At 40.3% G+C, this 18,956-nt stretch overlaps 1 protein-coding gene across 14 annotated transcripts in view; it reads right to left on the reverse strand.

Annotated features, from left to right (window-relative positions):
* The window catches only part of NEK10 (NIMA related kinase 10), a 487,578-nt gene that overhangs the window by 92,881 nt on the left and 375,741 nt on the right, over window positions 1–18,956 (reverse strand). For 12 of the 14 annotated variants that reach the window (XR_013277553.1, XM_077491445.1, XM_077491449.1 and 9 more), the window contains one exon: window positions 3,496–3,547. Coding sequence is in view for 11 of the 14 variants with exons in the window: in XM_077491445.1 (XP_077347571.1) it covers window positions 3,496–3,547 (52 nt within the window). In the remaining 3 variants the exon portion in view is untranslated. Of the gene's footprint in view, window positions 1–3,495; window positions 3,548–4,399; window positions 4,524–6,445; window positions 6,590–18,956 lie in introns of those variants that run through there. The other 2 variants (XR_013277555.1, XR_013277554.1) reach the window with 2 other exon arrangements.

Raw genomic sequence — 18,956 nt, forward strand, 5'->3', positions numbered from 1 at the left:
AGTGCAGATATAATTCTTCTATCAATGAGACACCGTTGTCCTGAAAATGTGGGCAAATCTTCTGTTGACATTACAGATGTCAAAACGAGAGTATTAGAGTAAAATCTAGAGTATTAGACATAAATATACATACATATGTTTTTATGCTATTGGGGGCATATGGTTCATGCCCTTATCTTTTTACAATGTACATAACATTTGTAAAAATAAAAAGATTTTCTGTTTTTTGAAAATAAATTTACAGTTTTGTCTCTTGTTTTGCATCTGTTGATCAGAAGGCCCAACTTTGTTCCTTTTTATGTGCCTAACATATTTCTAAAGCTCTATTACTGTGCTATCTACTGTAAAGTTATCTTGTGCCTCAAAAAAGCACACTCGGGAAATTCAATAATTCCTTATTGCCAATTGTTTGGCATTATGGCCCTTAAAAAATGGCTTGTGTCAAATTCAAAAATCCCTGCCACCCGTTTCAGTAATTTTACCAAAATGTTTGTCAGGTAGTTCTTAATAGCGTTACTTTTACAAACCACCAAATTCAAAAGTAATTACCTCCAGTTCGTAGACAATGAAACTGGAGATAATAATACCTACTCTAAGGCCATACAATATACAATTTTGTTATTCAATTTCCTTTAGATTTACCTTCAACTATGTAGTGCAAGGGCCTGCCTGATTGCATAGCAATTGAAAGTGTTTAGGTTTGACCTCCTATTATATGGTTTTGGTAAATCTAAAGGAAAGTTGTACAAGAAAATTGTATAATGTATAGCCTTTCTTAGGCAGTGTACAGAGACAGACAGATTAGAGCTGCTTATCTTTCTTCCTGTGCTTTAAATCTCAAATTATAGAAAGCTAGTAAAATCAGTGAGGTTTGTCCAAGGGAAGGACTGTCCCAGAAAGTCTCTGCTGCCCCACAATGACCACATTGAAAATGTAATTAATCGTGTGTCTCTTTTGTAGTGCAGGTTTGAATCTGCCCAAAACATACTGCCTGAGTAAAGCTCTTCCCTCAGACACTTTAATAACTAAAGACAATTTGTTTTATACGTTACACAAAAGGTGTGGAACAAAGTTTCTGGCAGGGCTTAATAAAGGGGTGAAAAGGGAGAAAACTCTCATACTAGTTTAAACTTCTATAATTATAGATATTCCATTCTGCAACCTGCAGATGCAGCTGGATGCTTGTTCTAACATTTAAATTGATTCAACCCATCTCTAGCCTCTGCTCTGGGACTAGGAGCCAAAATCGACAGCCTTGTTCAGGAATAAAGGGAATAATGTGACTCTGAAAGCTCTAGCTCAGATACTCTAGGTTTAGATACTAAACGTATCTAAAAATATGATCTTTCTCTATGGGCCTTATTCGACCCAATAACTATATAAACTGTAACTTCTATTCAATACTACAGAGCATATCTTTAACTAAATGGTTATGAGTCTTTCGTTTGGAAAATTTTATATTTGTAATTATGATCATGAGGAATCATGCAAAATAATAAAGTAATAACATATATATATATATATATATATATATATATATATATATATATATATATATATATATATATATATATATATATATATATATATATATATATATATATATATATGTATAAATAGTAAAAAAATTGTTGACATTACAAATTATTCTAATAAAAAGTTCTAATGATGTATAAAGTGCAGTTATCCATATTCAGAATCCACCTTATCCTAATTGTACTATAAGGTGAAGACAAGTTAGATGCAGAGTTACTGCATTTTATACATCAGTGGTTTTTGTACTACCTTACTAATTAAATGTGTTTTCCACTTACAGTATACTGTATTTATCAAACACTTATATATATATGTGTATATAACACTTGTAAACATCAATTTATCATTCTGAAAGACTGAAGTATCATTTGATACATTGCAACTTGACAAGTGTTACTGTACCGATCAATAGATTCTAATCAAAAGTGTATGCGTGGTTGCAAACATAAAAATACGGTAAATTACCATAGCTATCCAATTATTAGTATTATTGATTTTAACCCTGCAACTAACTGTTCAAATACATATTACCGTATATACTTGAGTATAGGCCGACCCGGATATAAGCCGAGGCACCTAATTTTACCACAAAAAACTGGGAAAACGTATTGACTCGAGTATAAGCCTAGGGTAGGAAATGCATGCAGCCTGCCAGTGCCCATGTACAGCCTACCAGTGCCCATTACGTACAGCCTGCCAGTGCCCATTATGTAGCATGAGATCACGCTACCAGGCACTGGGGAGGCTGCACGACACTTGTGTGAAGAGCTGGAGGGAGGAGAAACTTACAGGGGTACGCCGGGATGATACATGTGCGACACCCAGCAGGACGCCCCCCCCCCCTTTTCTGGATCAATTTTCTGAACTTTTTTTTCTAAAGTGGGATCCTTGCTCGGGTATAAGCCTGGGAGTTTTTCAACAAAAAAAAATGTGCTGAAAAACTCAGCTTATACTCGAGTATATACAGTACATTAGAAAAACAGGAATTGTAAAGTAAATATATACTGTTGGAGCTTTGTGAACATGATGCAATACTACTAACAATAGTTATATATAGTAATAGGTGAATGGTACATCTACGTGAGTAAACCCAGTTTCAAAACACACTTACATTTTCGGCATGCCGGAAATGCTAACTTTCACATTGGTTGTGCTCTCAACCAAATTTTTAAACCATCCAATGGCTGGTTTCATAACTGATCACATGTGCAGCATTACGACAGTTTAAGAATCATTAGAGGCCAAGATGGCAGCTTCCTTGACTGAAAATGATAGAAGGGTTTACTACCACTTTAAGCTGCACTGTCTGAAAAAAATGTTTGCAGAACGGCTGAAATCTTGTTTAGAGACAATTATTTCTTTCTTCTTTTTTCTTTTTTTTTAACATTGCAAATATAATTAAAGCTTTTATTTAATGTATAGGACTGTGCAATCATTATTGCAAGATGAATTGACATTAGGAATTATTGGGTAATTCTAGGTTTAAAAATAAAGAAAAATTAATAAACGTTTCAAGAAAATTACTAATTTACAAGGCACAGAGCTCCAAGATAACCTCTTATATCTCTAAAATAGGAATCTAATAATAGATAATAGATAAATAATAGTTTGATATACAAACAAAATAGCACATGGTTGTTTGTACATTATCTGCCTGATTTCCACCATCAAAAGTTTCCTTGTATTTATGCATTTGCTGTGTTTTCTTCTTTGCTGCTCTTTGCTCAACTATTGATTTGCTGTTTTTCAATGAGCAGTTTGGGTCTCAGTACTATTGGTATACATACAATTGATAATAAGGAAAATATTACATTCAGCACTTTGAAATATTGCCATTTTCAAATGGTGACTCACTGATGTCATCTATGATTTACCAGTGATTTCTGTGAGACCAATGGGTAAATAAAAAAAATAAAAAAACGTTATTCAGCTGCAATTATTGTGTGAGATCATACATACCTTGCTTGAGATATGTCTCCTCTAGGAGCACTAGCACTTCGTTTAAGCGTACCTTGGGGGAGCACATATTTATTATTAATAATATTTACATTTCTGTATAATGTAACAGAATATACTTATATCCATAACAGTTGAAATATTTAATGATAGTTTATAATACAATAGTTGCATTTGATAATTGCACACATCTTTAGGCTGTCTAAGAAATTTCCATATCCATGAAAGCATATATAATATTGAATAAATCAGCACAGTTTTATTTTCTGCATGTTTCAACATTTTCCTGCTTAGCTTTCTGCTTAAAGTCTCACCTTACATATCATTCATCAATTGTTTCTTAAAGGAAAACTCAATTTTAACCCCTTTTATTTACAAAAATATCATTCATATTTTCCAAATCACTTTACTGGAAAATCCCTGTAATTTTCTCCGATGTTACACCATAAGCCATCTTACTGCTGTTTTGCTAGAAATGTTCAAATTTCACGATAAATCCAATATCACATTGCTTTAGTAATCACCATGCGTGCCAGATAAAAAGAAATATACTAAAAATGGAAATATAGTATATAATCAGCTTTCTTTCTGGTTTTGCTGGAGGAACCTGATTCCTTAGCTACTTGTTATTACATCATTTGATTTATATTTGTTTTAATATTTATTACTTCACTATATTTAGTTATAAGCCATGCAATGCTGAAAAAGGAAAATAGGGAGTGAACTGTAGACTCTGTAGATATCTAGCAGTGAATGGCCATCTAAGTGAAAAACAAGAGATTCCTTTAAAATTGGATGTTCCTCAAATGACTAAATACAATCCAATACAAATAAATATATTGTTATTGTAATAATGTTAATTTCAATAGTCATATCAGTAAAACATGATATTTTTCTCTCCTAAACACGGATATAAAGATCTACGAAAAACCTTGCTTTTATGTACCAGTTACTTGTTAGTTAGCAACATGCAGAATCTCCAATCTGGAGGACCAAGATACTATTATTTTTTTTGGGTGATTTCCAAAGACCTCTCCAACATAGTACAAAAGGTAAACCGCGCTACTCAAACAACAAAAGAAAGCAACCTATAAGCAGCAACCCTAATCGTAATACTCCGATATCAAACTAAATAGGTGAACAAAATGAGCTGCGCTAAAAACAATGAAACTAGAAAATAATCAAACACCAAAAAACCTAATCAACCTATACCAATAGACGTAAAAACAATATTAAATTGACAGAAAAATGTGATTAGTGAATAGTATACATGAATACTAACGTATCGTCATAAAGTGAATAAAGTGTATACTAGACCTAAAATGACATTGATGTGAATATTACAAAGAAAACCCCCACAATAATTAATGTAGATTGACACAAAAAAAGGGTTATAATGTGTGCTAGATTTAAACGAATAGTATTAACTAAAATAATATTCAAAAAACCATAAAAAGTTCATATGTGATGAAAAAAATATATTTATATATAGTCCCAAGATTAATATTGGTTCTTCAAACTTGACATAAAGGTGCAAAAATATCCACAAATGCGTGTATATAAAAACAAAAAAAATTTTTCAAAACAATCCTCCACCAGTGAGAAGAGGGGCCGCTTACCAGAGCTTTAGATCCCAGTGTTAGTGAGATCAGTAAGGCAACAGCACAGAGGTTTCTGGGTAAACCGTCACAGGCATCCCACCATCTCCATCTCCAATATGAAGCCTCCAATCGAGAAACGAAGGTGTCGTAGATTGCTGACACCACGCTGTCTCTATCTCCAATACGAAGCCTCCAGTCCGGGAACGAAGGTATCGTGGATCATATAAAAAATCAAAGACACTCGCATAGCGTAAAACCACTTGGTTTAATAAAGTAAAGTTTAAAAGATTTACACTCACATGCGTAAAGAAAAAACGATCATATAAAAACGAGCCGGCCGGACTCGTGTGCCGCCCGCACTTCCTGGTTGGGCGTAGAACGCGGAGACGTCAGAACGCCTATCTCCCTACGCGCGTTTCGTCACGAACGGACGTGTTCACGGGATGCGTGAACACGTCCGTTCGTGACGAAACGCGCGTAGGGAGATAGGCGTTCTGACGTCTCCGCGTTCTACGCCCAACCAGGAAGTGCGGGCGGCACACGAGTCCGGCCGGCTCGTTTTTATATGATCGTTTTTTCTTTACGCATGTGAGTGTAAATCTTTTAAACTTTACTTTATTAAACCAAGTGGTTTTACGCTATGCGAGTGTCTTTGATTTTTTATATGATCCACGATACCTTCGTTCCCGGACTGGAGGCTTCGTATTGGAGATAGAGACAGCGTGGTGTCAGCAATCTACGACACCTTCGTTTCTCGATTGGAGGCTTCATATTGGAGATGGAGATGGTGGGATGCCTGTGACGGTTTACCCAGAAACCTCTGTGCTGTTGCCTTACTGATCTCACTAACACTGGGATCTAAAGCTCTGGTAAGCGGCCCCTCTTCTCACTGGTGGAGGATTGTTTTGAAAAATTTTTTTTGTTTTTATATACACGCATTTGTGGATATTTTTGCACCTTTATGTCAAGTTTGAAGAACCAATATTAATCTTGGGACTATATATAAATATATTTTTTTCATCACATATGAACTTTTTATGGTTTTTTGAATATTATTTTAGTTAATACTATTCGTTTAAATCTAGCACACATTATAACCCTTTTTTTGTGTCAATCTACATTAATTATTGTGGGGGTTTTCTTTGTAATATTCACATCAATGTCATTTTAGGTCTAGTATACACTTTATTCACTTTATGACGATACGTTAGTATTCATGTATACTATTCACTAATCACATTTTTCTGTCAATTTAATATTGTTTTTACGTCTATTGGTATAGGTTGATTAGGTTTTTTGGTGTTTGATTATTTTCTAGTTTCATTGTTTTTAGCGCAGCTCATTTTGTTCACCTCTCCAACATAGTTGACCCTATTGACAGTTATCAAAATCAAAGTAGAGACGCTTGCTTTTTGCTAAAATCTGAACTCCAGATATTATTTTTCTCATACCGTGGAACTATGCTTGCACTGCAGAGGGTAACTGCTTGTTTTGTTCTAGAGGAGAGGAAAGCAGAGATATGCAGTGCCTTGAAAAAGTATTCATATTCCAATTTCCCACATTTTGACATGTTACAACCAAAAACGTAAATGTATTTTATTGGGATTTTATGTGATAGACCAACACAAAGTGGTACATAATTGTGAAGTGGAAGGAAAATGCTAAATGGTTTTAATTTTTTTTTACAAATAAATATCTAAAAGGTGTGGTGTGTATTTGTGTTCAGCCCCCTTTACTCTGATACCCCAAACTAAAATCTAGTGGAACCAATTGCCTTAAGAAGTCCCCTTATTAGTTGTCCACCTGTGTGTAATTTAATCTCAGCATAAATACAGCTGTTCTGTGAAGCCCTCAGAGGTTTGTTAGAAAACCTTCGAGAACAAACAACATTATGAATGCCTAGGAACACACCGGAAAGGTCAGGAATAAAATTGTGGAGAAATTTAAAGCAGGGTTAGGTTCTAAAAAAATACCAAGCTTTGAACATCTCACGGAGCACTGTTCAATCTATTATCTGAAAATGGAGAGTATGGCACAACTGCAAACCAACAAGACATGGTCATCCACCAAAATTGAGAGGCCGGGCAAGGAGAGCATTAATCAGAGAAGCAGCCAAGAGGTCCATGGTAACGCTGGAGGAGCTGCAGCTCAGGTGGGAGAATCTGTCCACAGGACAACTATTAGTTCTGCACGCCACAAATCTGCCCTTTATGGAAAAGTGTCAAGAAGAAAGCCATTGTTGAAAGAAAGTCATAAAAAGTCCCATTTGTAGTTTGTGAGAAGCCATTTGGGGGGGACAGCAAACATGTGGAAGAAGATGTTCTGGTCAGATGACACCAAAATGTACCTCTTTGACCTAAAAGCTAAATGCTATGTGTGGCGGAAAACCAACACTACACATCAGCCTGAACACACCATCCCCACCATGAAACATGGTAGTAGCAGCATCATGTTGTGGGGATGTTTTTCTTCAGCAGGAACAGGGAAGTTGTCCACAGTTGATGGGAAGATGGATGGAGCCAAATACAGGGCAATCTTAGAAGAAAACCTGTTAGAGTCTGCAAAAGACTTGAGACTGGGGCAGAGGTTCACCTTCCGGCAGGACAAGGACCATAAACATACAGCCAGAGCTACAATGGAATGATTTATACCAAAGCACATTCATCTGTTAGAATGGCCCAGTCAAAGTCCAGACTAGGGATGAGCTTTATGTTCGAGTCAAACATGAGTTTGACTCGAACATTGGTTGTTCGATCGTTCGCGCAAAATTGGAGCAGTGCGTCATGCCCCATAATGCACAGTGCATTGCTGTCTGATGATTGGCCAAGCATGCACTATGACCCGCATGCTTGGCCAATCACAGCATTGTCAGCAAAGAGACCCATAATTGACCAAAGGCAGGATGCCTTTGGCCAATTAAGGCTCAGGGGGTTAAGTCCACACCCCACACTATATAAGGTCGCCTGCACATCGGCCCTGTGTAGAGTGTTGCTGGCATTGACCGAGAGAGAGTGTAATTTTATTTAGATTGAATAGGCAGACGATTCAGCTGCAGTGTATTTAGTGTAGATCTGACGGGAGGCCGTTCCTGGTGTACGGTTTCTAGTATACTTCAGGCAGGAAGGTGATCCAATTAGCTGCAGTATATTTATATATACATATACACACACACACACACACACACACACACACACACAGTCAGTCTTGTGTATATATATATATATATATATATATATATATATATATATATATATAAACATATCCTCTGTATCAAGTTTACCTAGATATGACTGCAGTCCGTTCCTGGTGTACTATTTCTAATATACTTCAGGCAGGCAGTAGACAGGTGCGAATAGTTTCGTATGAATCTCAGATTCGTACGAATTTCCCTAAATTTGTACATTCAGGAGGATCCAAAATACGAATTGCCATGCTCCCGAATTTTGTACGAAATACAAACTTTTGTTTACGAATTTTGGATCAGTCGGTCGATGACTCATTATGCTCATTATGAGGGGCTCCCACCATCCCTGTGCTATCCTGACTTCCTCCTGGGGCTGTACCCCTGCTGTGCTCATTATGAGGGGCTTCCACCAATCATGTGCTGTGCTGACATACCGAGCACAGCAGGGGATAAAAACCAAACTTCCATCAGCATCAACTGTCATATTGAGGTATATATATTTTTGCCTTTAAATTAATTGCAAAGAACGTTCGTACAAGTTAACGAACCTAACAAAAATTCGTATTTCGTACGAATTTCAATTGAATTTCGGACATGAATTACGAAGTACGAATTTATTCTAATACGAACCATAACAGAATGAAACGAAACAAATTTATTGACGGCGCCCATGTCTAGAATGCAGGCCATTCCTGGTGTACGTTTTCAAATACACTTTCTTGCAGGCAATTCAGTGATCTGTAGTGCATAAAATATATATACAGTCTCCTACATATATATCCTCTGCATTCTAGTCTAGCCAAGTCTATATGTGACTGCAGACCATTCCTGGTGTATGTTTTCAAATACACATTCAGGCAGGCAGGTGATTCAGTGATCTGCAGTGTATTAAATATATATACACCGTCTCCTATACATATATATATATATATATATATATATATATATATATATATTCACTGCATTTTAGGCTAGCCAAGCCTATGTCTGATTGCAGGCCATTCCTGGTTTATTTTTTCTTGTAAAATTCAGGTGGTGTTTTGCTAATAAAATTTTACAGCATCTCTGGAAGACCACCAAGGAGAGGCAAATGCTCACAGGCCACTAAAAGAGGGCAAGCAGGCTCTGTGTCTACAGCCAACAGTGTTAGTCATGGATACCGGGCATCCTCAGCACGTGGCCATGGGGCACGCTTATCCTTTTTTCCTGCAGGTGGCTGTGTTGTTGAGCCACAATATGCAGAAGAGTTGGTGGAATGGATAACAAAGCCCTCCTCATCCTCTGTCACCCAGGTACAGAGTAGTATGCCTGCCAATGCAGCTGCCAAAGCGACCTATTCTATTGGCTTAATGTCATTAGTCCCTCCTTCCCTAGCCCCACTATCATGCATGGAGGAGTCCCCCGAACTGTTCAACCACAGTGTCAGGTACATGCTGCAGGAGGATGCGCAGCATTTTGAAGGCTCCAATGATGGTACCTAGGTTGAGGAAGGTAGTAACGTGAGCTCAGGGAGAGGGGGTGCCCAAGAAGGACAAGAAACTGTCAGTCATGTTCCCCCAGCTTCAACATACTGCTCCAGTGACGAGGAGGGAGGGAATGATGAGGTCATTGATTCTACATGGGTGCCTGATATAGAGGAGGAGGAGGCACATCTCCAATGAGGCAGGATGCCCTCCAGGGGGCAGCTTAAGGACAGCCACCCGACTGCATCACACCGCAGAGCTTTGCATGTGCAGGGTGCTGCTGACTCCCTGTGTATTTTGAAAAGTTGGTGTGGGCCTTTTTTGATACATGTGCAGCAGATCAACCGTTGCTGTTTGCAACATATGTCTGAAGCGTATCAAGCGTGGCCAAAACAGCAGCCGCTTGGGCACCACATGCTTGACCAGACATATGTGGACCTCCCATACAGTCTGTTGGCAACAGTACTTAGAAGACCCACACCAAAGAACAAGGCAGACCTCTCCTTGCTCCTCATCATCTGGGATCTCCAACCCCACTATACCTTCAGTCCTCTCAGAAACATGCACTGAGAGGAATGAAGGTGTAGAATTAGGTGTGCCAAGTACTTGCTCAGCTATCGCTACACCAACATCCAATTGTAGCAGGCAAATTTCCCTACCCCAGTTTCTAAACTGTTGAAATAAACTCAGTCCCAGCCATCCACATGCTCAGCGGTTGAATGCTAGCTTGGCTAAATTGTTAGCACTCCAACTGCTGCCTTTTCAGCTGGTAGACTCTGCCCCCTTTCATGAATTTGTGGAATGTGCGGTACCTCAGTGGCAGGTTTCCAAACGCCATTTCTTTTCATGTAAGGCCATTCTGGTTCTCTACCGACATGTGGAAGGCAATGTTTTGGCCTCGTTGGACAGGACGGTCAGCGGTAAGGTGCATATTACTGCTGACTCATGGTCCAGCAGGCATGGACAGGGACGTTACCTTTCTTTAACGTCACACTGAGCAACTCTGCCGGCAGTTGGGAAGGATGCAATACAGGGTACCGTAATGTTGGAGCTTGTTCCGCCACCATGCTTCCAAAATGCTAGTAGTGGTGATTGTGCCACATCTCTCTCCTCCACCTCCTCCTCTGCTTCTTCCTCTATGTCCTCTTTCTCTGCATATTTGTCCTCGGAACCAGCGGTGCTCCATAGGCATTCAAGGGGCTATGCATGCACTCAGGCAAAAAGATGCCATGCAGTTCTTGAGTTGGTCTGCTTAGAGGACATGAACCACACTGGGGCAGAGATTCTGTCAGCTCTGCAGGGGCAGACTCAGAGGTGGTTGATGGCACCCCAGCTTCAGCCAGGAATGGTGGTTTGCGACAATGACACCAACCTCTTCTCCGCCCTCCAACAGGGACACTTGACCCATGTTCCCTGTTTGGCTCACATCCTCAATTTGGTGGTGCAGCGGTTCTTGTGCAGGTACCCGGTCTTACAGGATCTCCTGAGGCAGGCCAGGAAAGTCTATGGGCATTTCCGATGGTCATATAATGCCAGTGCTTGGCTGGCTGACCTTCAAAAAGGAATGTAACCTGCCAAAGAACTGCCTCATTTGTGACATGCTCACCAGGTGGAACTTAACGTTGGTAATTCTGTAGCCACTGCACATGCAGCAGAGGGCCATCAATGAGTAACTGTGTGAGTATGGCACCAGGACAGGGTCAGGGGATCCTGGCTTTTTTTCACCACACCAGTGGCTACTGATCAAGGATGCATGCAATGTCCTGTCACCATTTGAGGAGGCCACGAGGATGGTGAGCAGTGACAGTACATGCATCAGTGATACTGTCCCTCTTGTCTTCATGTTGGAGCACACACTTTGTTGAATAATGGACAGGGCACTTGGGGCAGAACAGAGGGAGGAAGAGGAGGGCTTCCTTACCTCTCAAGGCCCCCTTTATCCAGAAAGTATTCCTGCAGGCCCGCCGATCACACAGCAAGATGAGGAGGATGAAGATTGTATCAGCATGAAGGTGGAGCCTAGCACTCACCATCAGCAGCAGTCTTCAAGGGATCGTTTTCAGTCCCTAGAAACCCATGGACTTGTACGTGGCTTGGAGGAGGTGGCTGTGGATCATGTCATCCTTAGTGACCCAGAGGTCTCCGGATCGAATGCCTCAGCAAACCTTCGCTGCATGGTCACCCTGATGTTGCAAAGCCTGAGAAAGATTGGATTTGTGGTATCAAGGAGAGGGATCATTACTGGCTGCCAACCCTTCATGATCCAAATTACAAGGGTGAGGTTGTAGAACGTATCCAGCCTTCGTAGAGGGAGCAGAGGATGAAACATTTTCCGGAGGTTTTGCAGAAAGGTTTGTGCAATGCGTTTCCAGAGCCTAGGAGGTTACAATTTCCTGGTCCTCCTGGACAACATGTTGCTGAGGCTTCAGACAGTCACAGAAGGAGCGGTGGAGAAGGTGGCCGTCTGACCGATGCGTTCAGACAATTCTTTAGTCTGCAGCCCCAAGATCTGATTGGTTCCAGCAACCATCACCACATGGTGCAGGAATACCTAGGGGCAAGATCAGATGTGGAGACCTTTCCAACCAAAAATCCACTGGGTTACTGGGCCTTGAGGATGGATCACTGGCCAGAGCTTGCACAATATGAAATTGAGCTACTGGCCTGTCCTGCTTCCAGTGTTCTTTCTGAACATAAATTCAGTAGTGTTGGAGGCTTTGTAACCGATCACAGAGTGTACCTGTCCACAGACTCAGTTGATTGGCTCTCCTTCATAAAAATGAATCAGTCTTGGATGTGAGATGTCTTGAAGACTGCCTATGCTAAGTGACTAGCCTGTTATGCTGAGTGACTATCCTATTCCTCCTCAATGTTCATGTTGATAGCTTCTAAGAACATTTTTGTTTCAGGGCACCACCACCAGGGCCTAAGGCCCAATTTTTCTGCCCCTGTTTAACAGGGGCATTTAATTACAATATCTGCTCTAATGTTTCACAGCAGGGCCCATTCCAGCACTCACCAAGAGTAACTGTGAGGGCTTACAGTGTTCTGGTACCACCAACAACTAAGTTCCAATTTTCTGCAGAGTATATAGGGCAGGCTGTATAGTATATACAGGCAGTCCCCTACTTTTAAACATCCGACTTACAAATGACTCCTACTTACAAACGGAGGGAGACAACAGGGAGTGAGAGGAAATCTACCCCGGGAAGGGAAATTCTCTCCTATAAGAGTTAATATGGGAAAAGGTGTCTCCACTGATGCTTTGTGACCAATCCTGGTTTCCCTAATAACCCCAAATTTTCAAAATCCAATTGTCATTGGGACAGAAAGTGAGGTGAAATCTTCTAAACAGGGGCATGAACAGCAAAACAAATGTTACAGGGGTGATAACCCTTCCCTATGTTATCCAAAAAGCTTAAAAATGTATTTTTTGGTTGGGGCTACACTTACAAAATGTACCTGTTCCAAATTACAAACAGATTCAACATAAGAACAAACCTACAGTCCCTGTCTTGTTTGGACCACCTGTATGCTGCTGTTCAGAGTATATAGGGCCTGGGGGCCCCATGCCTTTTCTTTTTTTAATTTGAGTGCGGGGTTCCCCTTAATATCCATACAAGACCCAGAGGGCCTGGTAATGGGCTGGGGGGAGCTAGTTTTTTTTCAATAATTTTCATCCATATTGCTGGGACCTTACATTACATTACAGCTGCAAGCAGTTTTAAATTACTGTTATTCCTTTAGAAATGTCATTTTGTGCAGGGACTGTTCTAAACACAGGCATAAAATCACTGCTCCTGAAAAAACTTTTGTTTTTAAAACTTTTTTTTGCATTGAAACATGTCCCCGGGGCAGGACCCGGAATCCGCAAACACTTTTAGGACAATAACTTGCATATTAGCCTTTAAAATTTGCCCTTTTGATTTTTCACGTTTGGGTCCCATAGACTTTAACGGTGTTTGAATGTTCACGCAAACCTTCGGTCCGTTCGCATGTTCTGCTGTGAACTGAACTAGGGGGGTGTTCGGCTCATCCCTAGTCCAGACCTAAATCCAATTGAGAATCTATGGCAAGACTTGAAAATTGCTGTTCACAGACGGTCTCCATTCTATCTGACAGAGCTTGAGCTATTTTGCACAGAAGAATGGGCAAAAATGTCACTCTAGAAGTACAAAGCTGATATTTATTTACAGTGAAACAAAATCCTTCCAAACACTAGCACACAGCAAATGTGAAAATAAAAGTTAGCCAAAAAACCCAGTGACAGAATATCTGACTAATAACGAACAAACAGATACCTAACAACTAACTATATACAATATATACAAAATTGGGAACACAAAAAAGCAGGGGAAAACTGGAGGCGAAGGTAGAAGATTGGAAAGGGGGAACAAAACTGGGATCAGGAACAACGGGAAGCAGGTACAAGGCATTGGGGCACAGTGTACAGGGCAGGAAGCAAGAACAGGGTCTAAGCAAGCAAAATTAGGCAGCACCAAAACAGTAGAGTGAGAGTCACTTAGAATAGGAGGACCTAAAGACCTTCCCAGCAGTCAACATCGGGTGAAGACTGATTACTGGGATCTGCTGTGTGCTGGGAGACACACACTCATGGACACTGGAACTACAACCCTCCACCCAGGGAACCGCAGTGCTACCACCAGGTGATCCTTGTCCTGACAGCCTGTGTACCACATTTTTCTGGTACAATTTGGTGCAATGAGAATTACAAGGACCCTTTCATTTCTTACCTTGCATAGCAGCAAAGGTTGTATCTTTATTGGAAGGCATAAACCAGTTTGAAAGAGTTATATTCCTCCTAGAAGGGGATCAATTTAGTTTTTCTTAAAGCAGAGTTCCACCCATTTAAAAGTCAACTTTTAATAGACACTTACCTGTCCCACGGTCCAGCGATGTGGGTGCACAAAGCCCTGCTCCTCTTCCCCTCTCCTCGCGGCGCTGGCATTCTAACTGTGGGCACCCGGCTGTGGTTTCACAGCCTGGGCACACACTTGCCATGCGAGCCACACTGCACACTGTGAAAAGCCGGGCAATCTTCAGGGAGCTGTGAGGGAGGGAGGGAGAGAGGTGACCTTCCTTCTGGTGCTGCGGCACCAGGGGAGGAAGTGGGAGCTGGGTGCCTATAAAAGCATGGAACCCGCTCCCCCCCCCAAAAAAAGACATGCTTAAAGCGTAAGTTTCCATTTTTGGGTGGTAAAGGCAGATTGACTTCTGAGGCTCCACTGGTGCTTTATGTAAGCCACTATTGTGACCCTGCAGAAGGAAGGACTGGTGCTGTAGAAACAACCTTATCGAACTTAGTTCCATAAAGTTGATGGAAAGTTTTGACTCCTTTAAGCACCAAGTCCCCTGGACAGTCAGGGAGATTTGAATTTCTGCCCAAGCCTGTGAGACTGACATCCATTGTCACAAACTTACAAGCAATGTCAAGGAATACTAATTAATTTCTCTATTGGAGATTAGAAACCAATTGTCCAATAAAAGTTTCATAATGGGTAAATTGTTTTACAAAGTATGGCAGGAAATACAAAATATTACAAAAATAAAGGGCTATACAATATATACTCCAATACTGATGAAAATTATTCGAGTTATGGATTAGGGGATTAAGGTATATAGTACAATTATTTCAGGAAGATGTGATGAAAACCTTTATTGAATTAAGAAAATAAATGAATATTCCAAACCAAAGTTTTTTTCAGTTTCTACAGCTTAGGCATGCCTTAAAAGCACAGGGCTGCTCCCATGAACTGAAACTTAATAAATCAGTGGTAATAGCTTTGTTGGATAAAACAGAAAGATAAAAGGGTCTCATATCACAATTATATGTGTGGCATGGGGGATTGTTAGCTCAGTGGTAGATGCGTTTTCATGTAGTGAGTCCACATCAGACAAGTATTTATAGTTAAGGGCCCACATTTATTAAATGATAAAAACAAAACAAAAGTCCACTCAGGAATCCCACGCAGGGGTTTAAATGTCATTCAAGCACAACTGAAAATACAAGCCCACCTGGCTACTCTTCAACAGCACTGCTGCTACAGGTTCTGGTCCCTCAAACCACCAGCTCTTCCAGGCCCACAGTCTTGGATGCACACAGCTTCGGCCTTCTTAAACGCACACAGGCTTCAAGCCCCTCAATGCAAACAGCTTCTGTCTTCACACAGAGACACTCACTAGGAGCCACTGGTCCAACTACACCTTCCTTCCACCTTCTGCTCTCACCAGCCCCTCATTATATGGGCTGTGTGCAGCTGGGCACACACCCTGCTTGCTAACCTCAAGACCTGGACACAGGGTTGGAGATCCCATCCCACCCATGACTCTCAGGGATCTCCAAACTACAAAATCCCATCCAGAACTAGCAAAACCTGGAGAAAACTGACAGAGCCGTTTTCTTCATTTAAACTCTACACTTTGCAGTCTTGCAGTCTGCAGATATGCAAACTCTGTGTCTCCTTTACCTCCAATTTCATAGGGACAGTGCCTCGCACTGCCACATATGATATATTATTTGATAAGTTTCAAGTAATTGTGGATATACCAGCAAGGACAGCATGGACCTGTGATATAGGGCCAATCTCAGATGAACAGTGGGAAGCAGCGTGGTCAACAATACCCCTGGTTTCCTTATCCCCAACGAAAAATTTAACACAACTAATTATTTTACATAGAGCTTATTATGCAGCAGAGAAATTATTTAAATGGAAGAATAAACAGACACATCCCAATGCCCCAGATGGAAGTAAATCCCGCTATTTTGATACATATGCTATGGAGATGCCCTAAACTCCATAGCTATTGGCATGGGGTTGTATCTATGATTAATAACCTCTTTGGGACCAAGCTGTATCCAGAGCCACATGGATGTCTTCTTGATTGTGGGAGATGCCATGGTATCAATAACAAGGAGCCTATTTCAGGCCCGTAAGCTTATAGCACAAAAATGAGTATCCCCATATCCACCAACAATTGTGGAATGGAAAGCACAAATAAAGGAAACCTTAATTAAAGAAAAATATATTCTATTTACAAATATAAACACTTTCAGGAAATGGGGAATTGGGGATAAAAAATAAAAAAATGTAGATAAGAGAACCTTCACATAAAAGACCTCAAAAGAAAAATGTGGGTTCAATTGGACTTTTTAGGCATAAAAGGAGTTGTAGAAACAACCGATATGTTCAAGAGAAATTATCTCTATTTATTATCAAAACAGATTATGTATAAAATATAAACAATCAAAATTAAAAATACAAACACAAAAAAGTTTTTTCCTCCTTATAAATACACATTTAAGACCTAATTGATATCCTATCAAAGGTAGTATAATCCACTCAAAATTTCCAAAAAGGAAAAAAAAGAAATACACATTTATATAAATATAAAATAGAGGATATCAAATATCTATCTACATAGTTTATATTTATTAGCTCTAAAATATGTTCTATTATATAGAGGTTGCTTAGGGAAGTTTGAAAAGATATGGAAAAGGTGCTCTAATATTTTTGTTGGATGACGAGATGGGAGTAAATAACTTTATGAGCAATAGGGAGAGAGAAGGGGGGGGACTTTGGGGATGATTTTGGGGTGGGGGTCTTGCGTTTTTTTTTTTGGGTGTCATGTATTTGTTTAATATGTATTTGGGTTGTATGATGTGTGTATTGTTTGTGTATAAAAGCATTCATAAAAAAGATTTTATAAAAAAACAAACAAAAGGAATGGCTTTCCTAACTCCAGGGCAGGATTGCAGATCCACCATGTTATGAAGAGTTTTATTTAGCTAGACAGAAGCAATTGGATTTGCTTGTTCCACATCATGGGTATATTGAATGAAACTTGGCAAAGGAGTAACAAGGCTAACATCATGCCCAGAACCCTCAAGCAGTAGCAAACTGAGGGGTGATGTTTTGATCTGAGGATTCCCATGTGGGACCATAGAGAAGCAAATTTCTCTTGAGAAAGAAAAACTCTGTGCTGTATCCAAGATTTGACCCAGGTGATCTAGATAGTGTGAGGTCTGGGGAGCAGAGACTAAAAGATCATCCATGTAACCTGTGACATAAATGCCCTGGATCTGCAGAAGTTGGGCAAACACGTTTTTGAACACTCAGAGTGCAAAGGATAGCCCAATTGGTAGTACTTTAAATTGGAAGTGGGGAGTCTCCCATATCGATGTGTAGATAGACACATTGGATGCCTACTGATGCCTGAAATTCAATGTAGATTTCCTATTCTACTGATGCCAGAGAGTTAATTCTACCTGAAATTTTAGTATGTAAAGAAATCAGTTGAGATAAAAAAAATGGAGCAGATGCACCCATTCCTGAAGTTGGTGTAAGGTGATCATTAGATCTGCCTTTCTTTGGTCTGAAGCTGGTAGATTGACAGGTAGAAATCAAGGAAGCGGCAGAAACAGAAACTCTATTTTGTATCACTGACAGATGGGACCCAGAGGCCTGGGAAATCTTGGATCAAGACTGGCGTAAAGGTAAACAGATATCACCCTACTGGGAAGAGTCCTGTGGCATCTCGGATCAAGCCTGGTGTAAGCCCCCACAGACATCCCCCCCCCCGCTATGAGAAGTGGGGATGCCCCTTCATGGTGACAAGGGTTTTAGAGTAGGCTTGGTGGACTTGAGAGTCCAGGCCTTTCAACAAAAAGAAGTGTTAAGCCTTGGTTTTGAGGTTGATGCCTAAGGAGAGCAAAAAGCCCCCCTTCCTGAATCCACCTTAAAAAGGCATAGGTAGAAAGTACTTTTCATTAGCAGATTCTGTGGGCCACGCTTTTGGTCACAAAATCCAGTGCATCATAGAGATAAGGGACATTCTAAAGGAATTGGTGAATTACATTCTTTAAAGTGTCATCAATAAACAATAAAGCTGAGAACTGAGTCACCAAAGATAGGTTTGTTTTCTCTGTTCATTTGTCTTGTCCAGCTAAATAATAGTCTGGCAATGGCAGCATCTGCAAATAAGCACTTTACAGGGTGTTTGCATTGCCTGTCAACAGGATCTCCAAAAGAGGGCACATACTCAATAGAATTTGTAAGATGTTTCTTGAGAGCTGAAATTGCAGGATCCATTACCAGGGAGAGCTAGACTCAGAGGAGGGGAGCAATGACATAATAAGACATTACTGCAAGACATGGGAACAGCAATCACCATGAGTGGTGTTTTGAGTTCTCTGTA

The sequence above is a fragment of the Lithobates pipiens genome, unplaced genomic scaffold (genome assembly GCF_037356315.1).
Source record: "Lithobates pipiens isolate NorthernLeopardFrog02 unplaced genomic scaffold, aLitPip1_a1.2 Scaffold_19, whole genome shotgun sequence".
Taxonomy (NCBI): domain Eukaryota; kingdom Metazoa; phylum Chordata; class Amphibia; order Anura; family Ranidae; genus Lithobates; species Lithobates pipiens.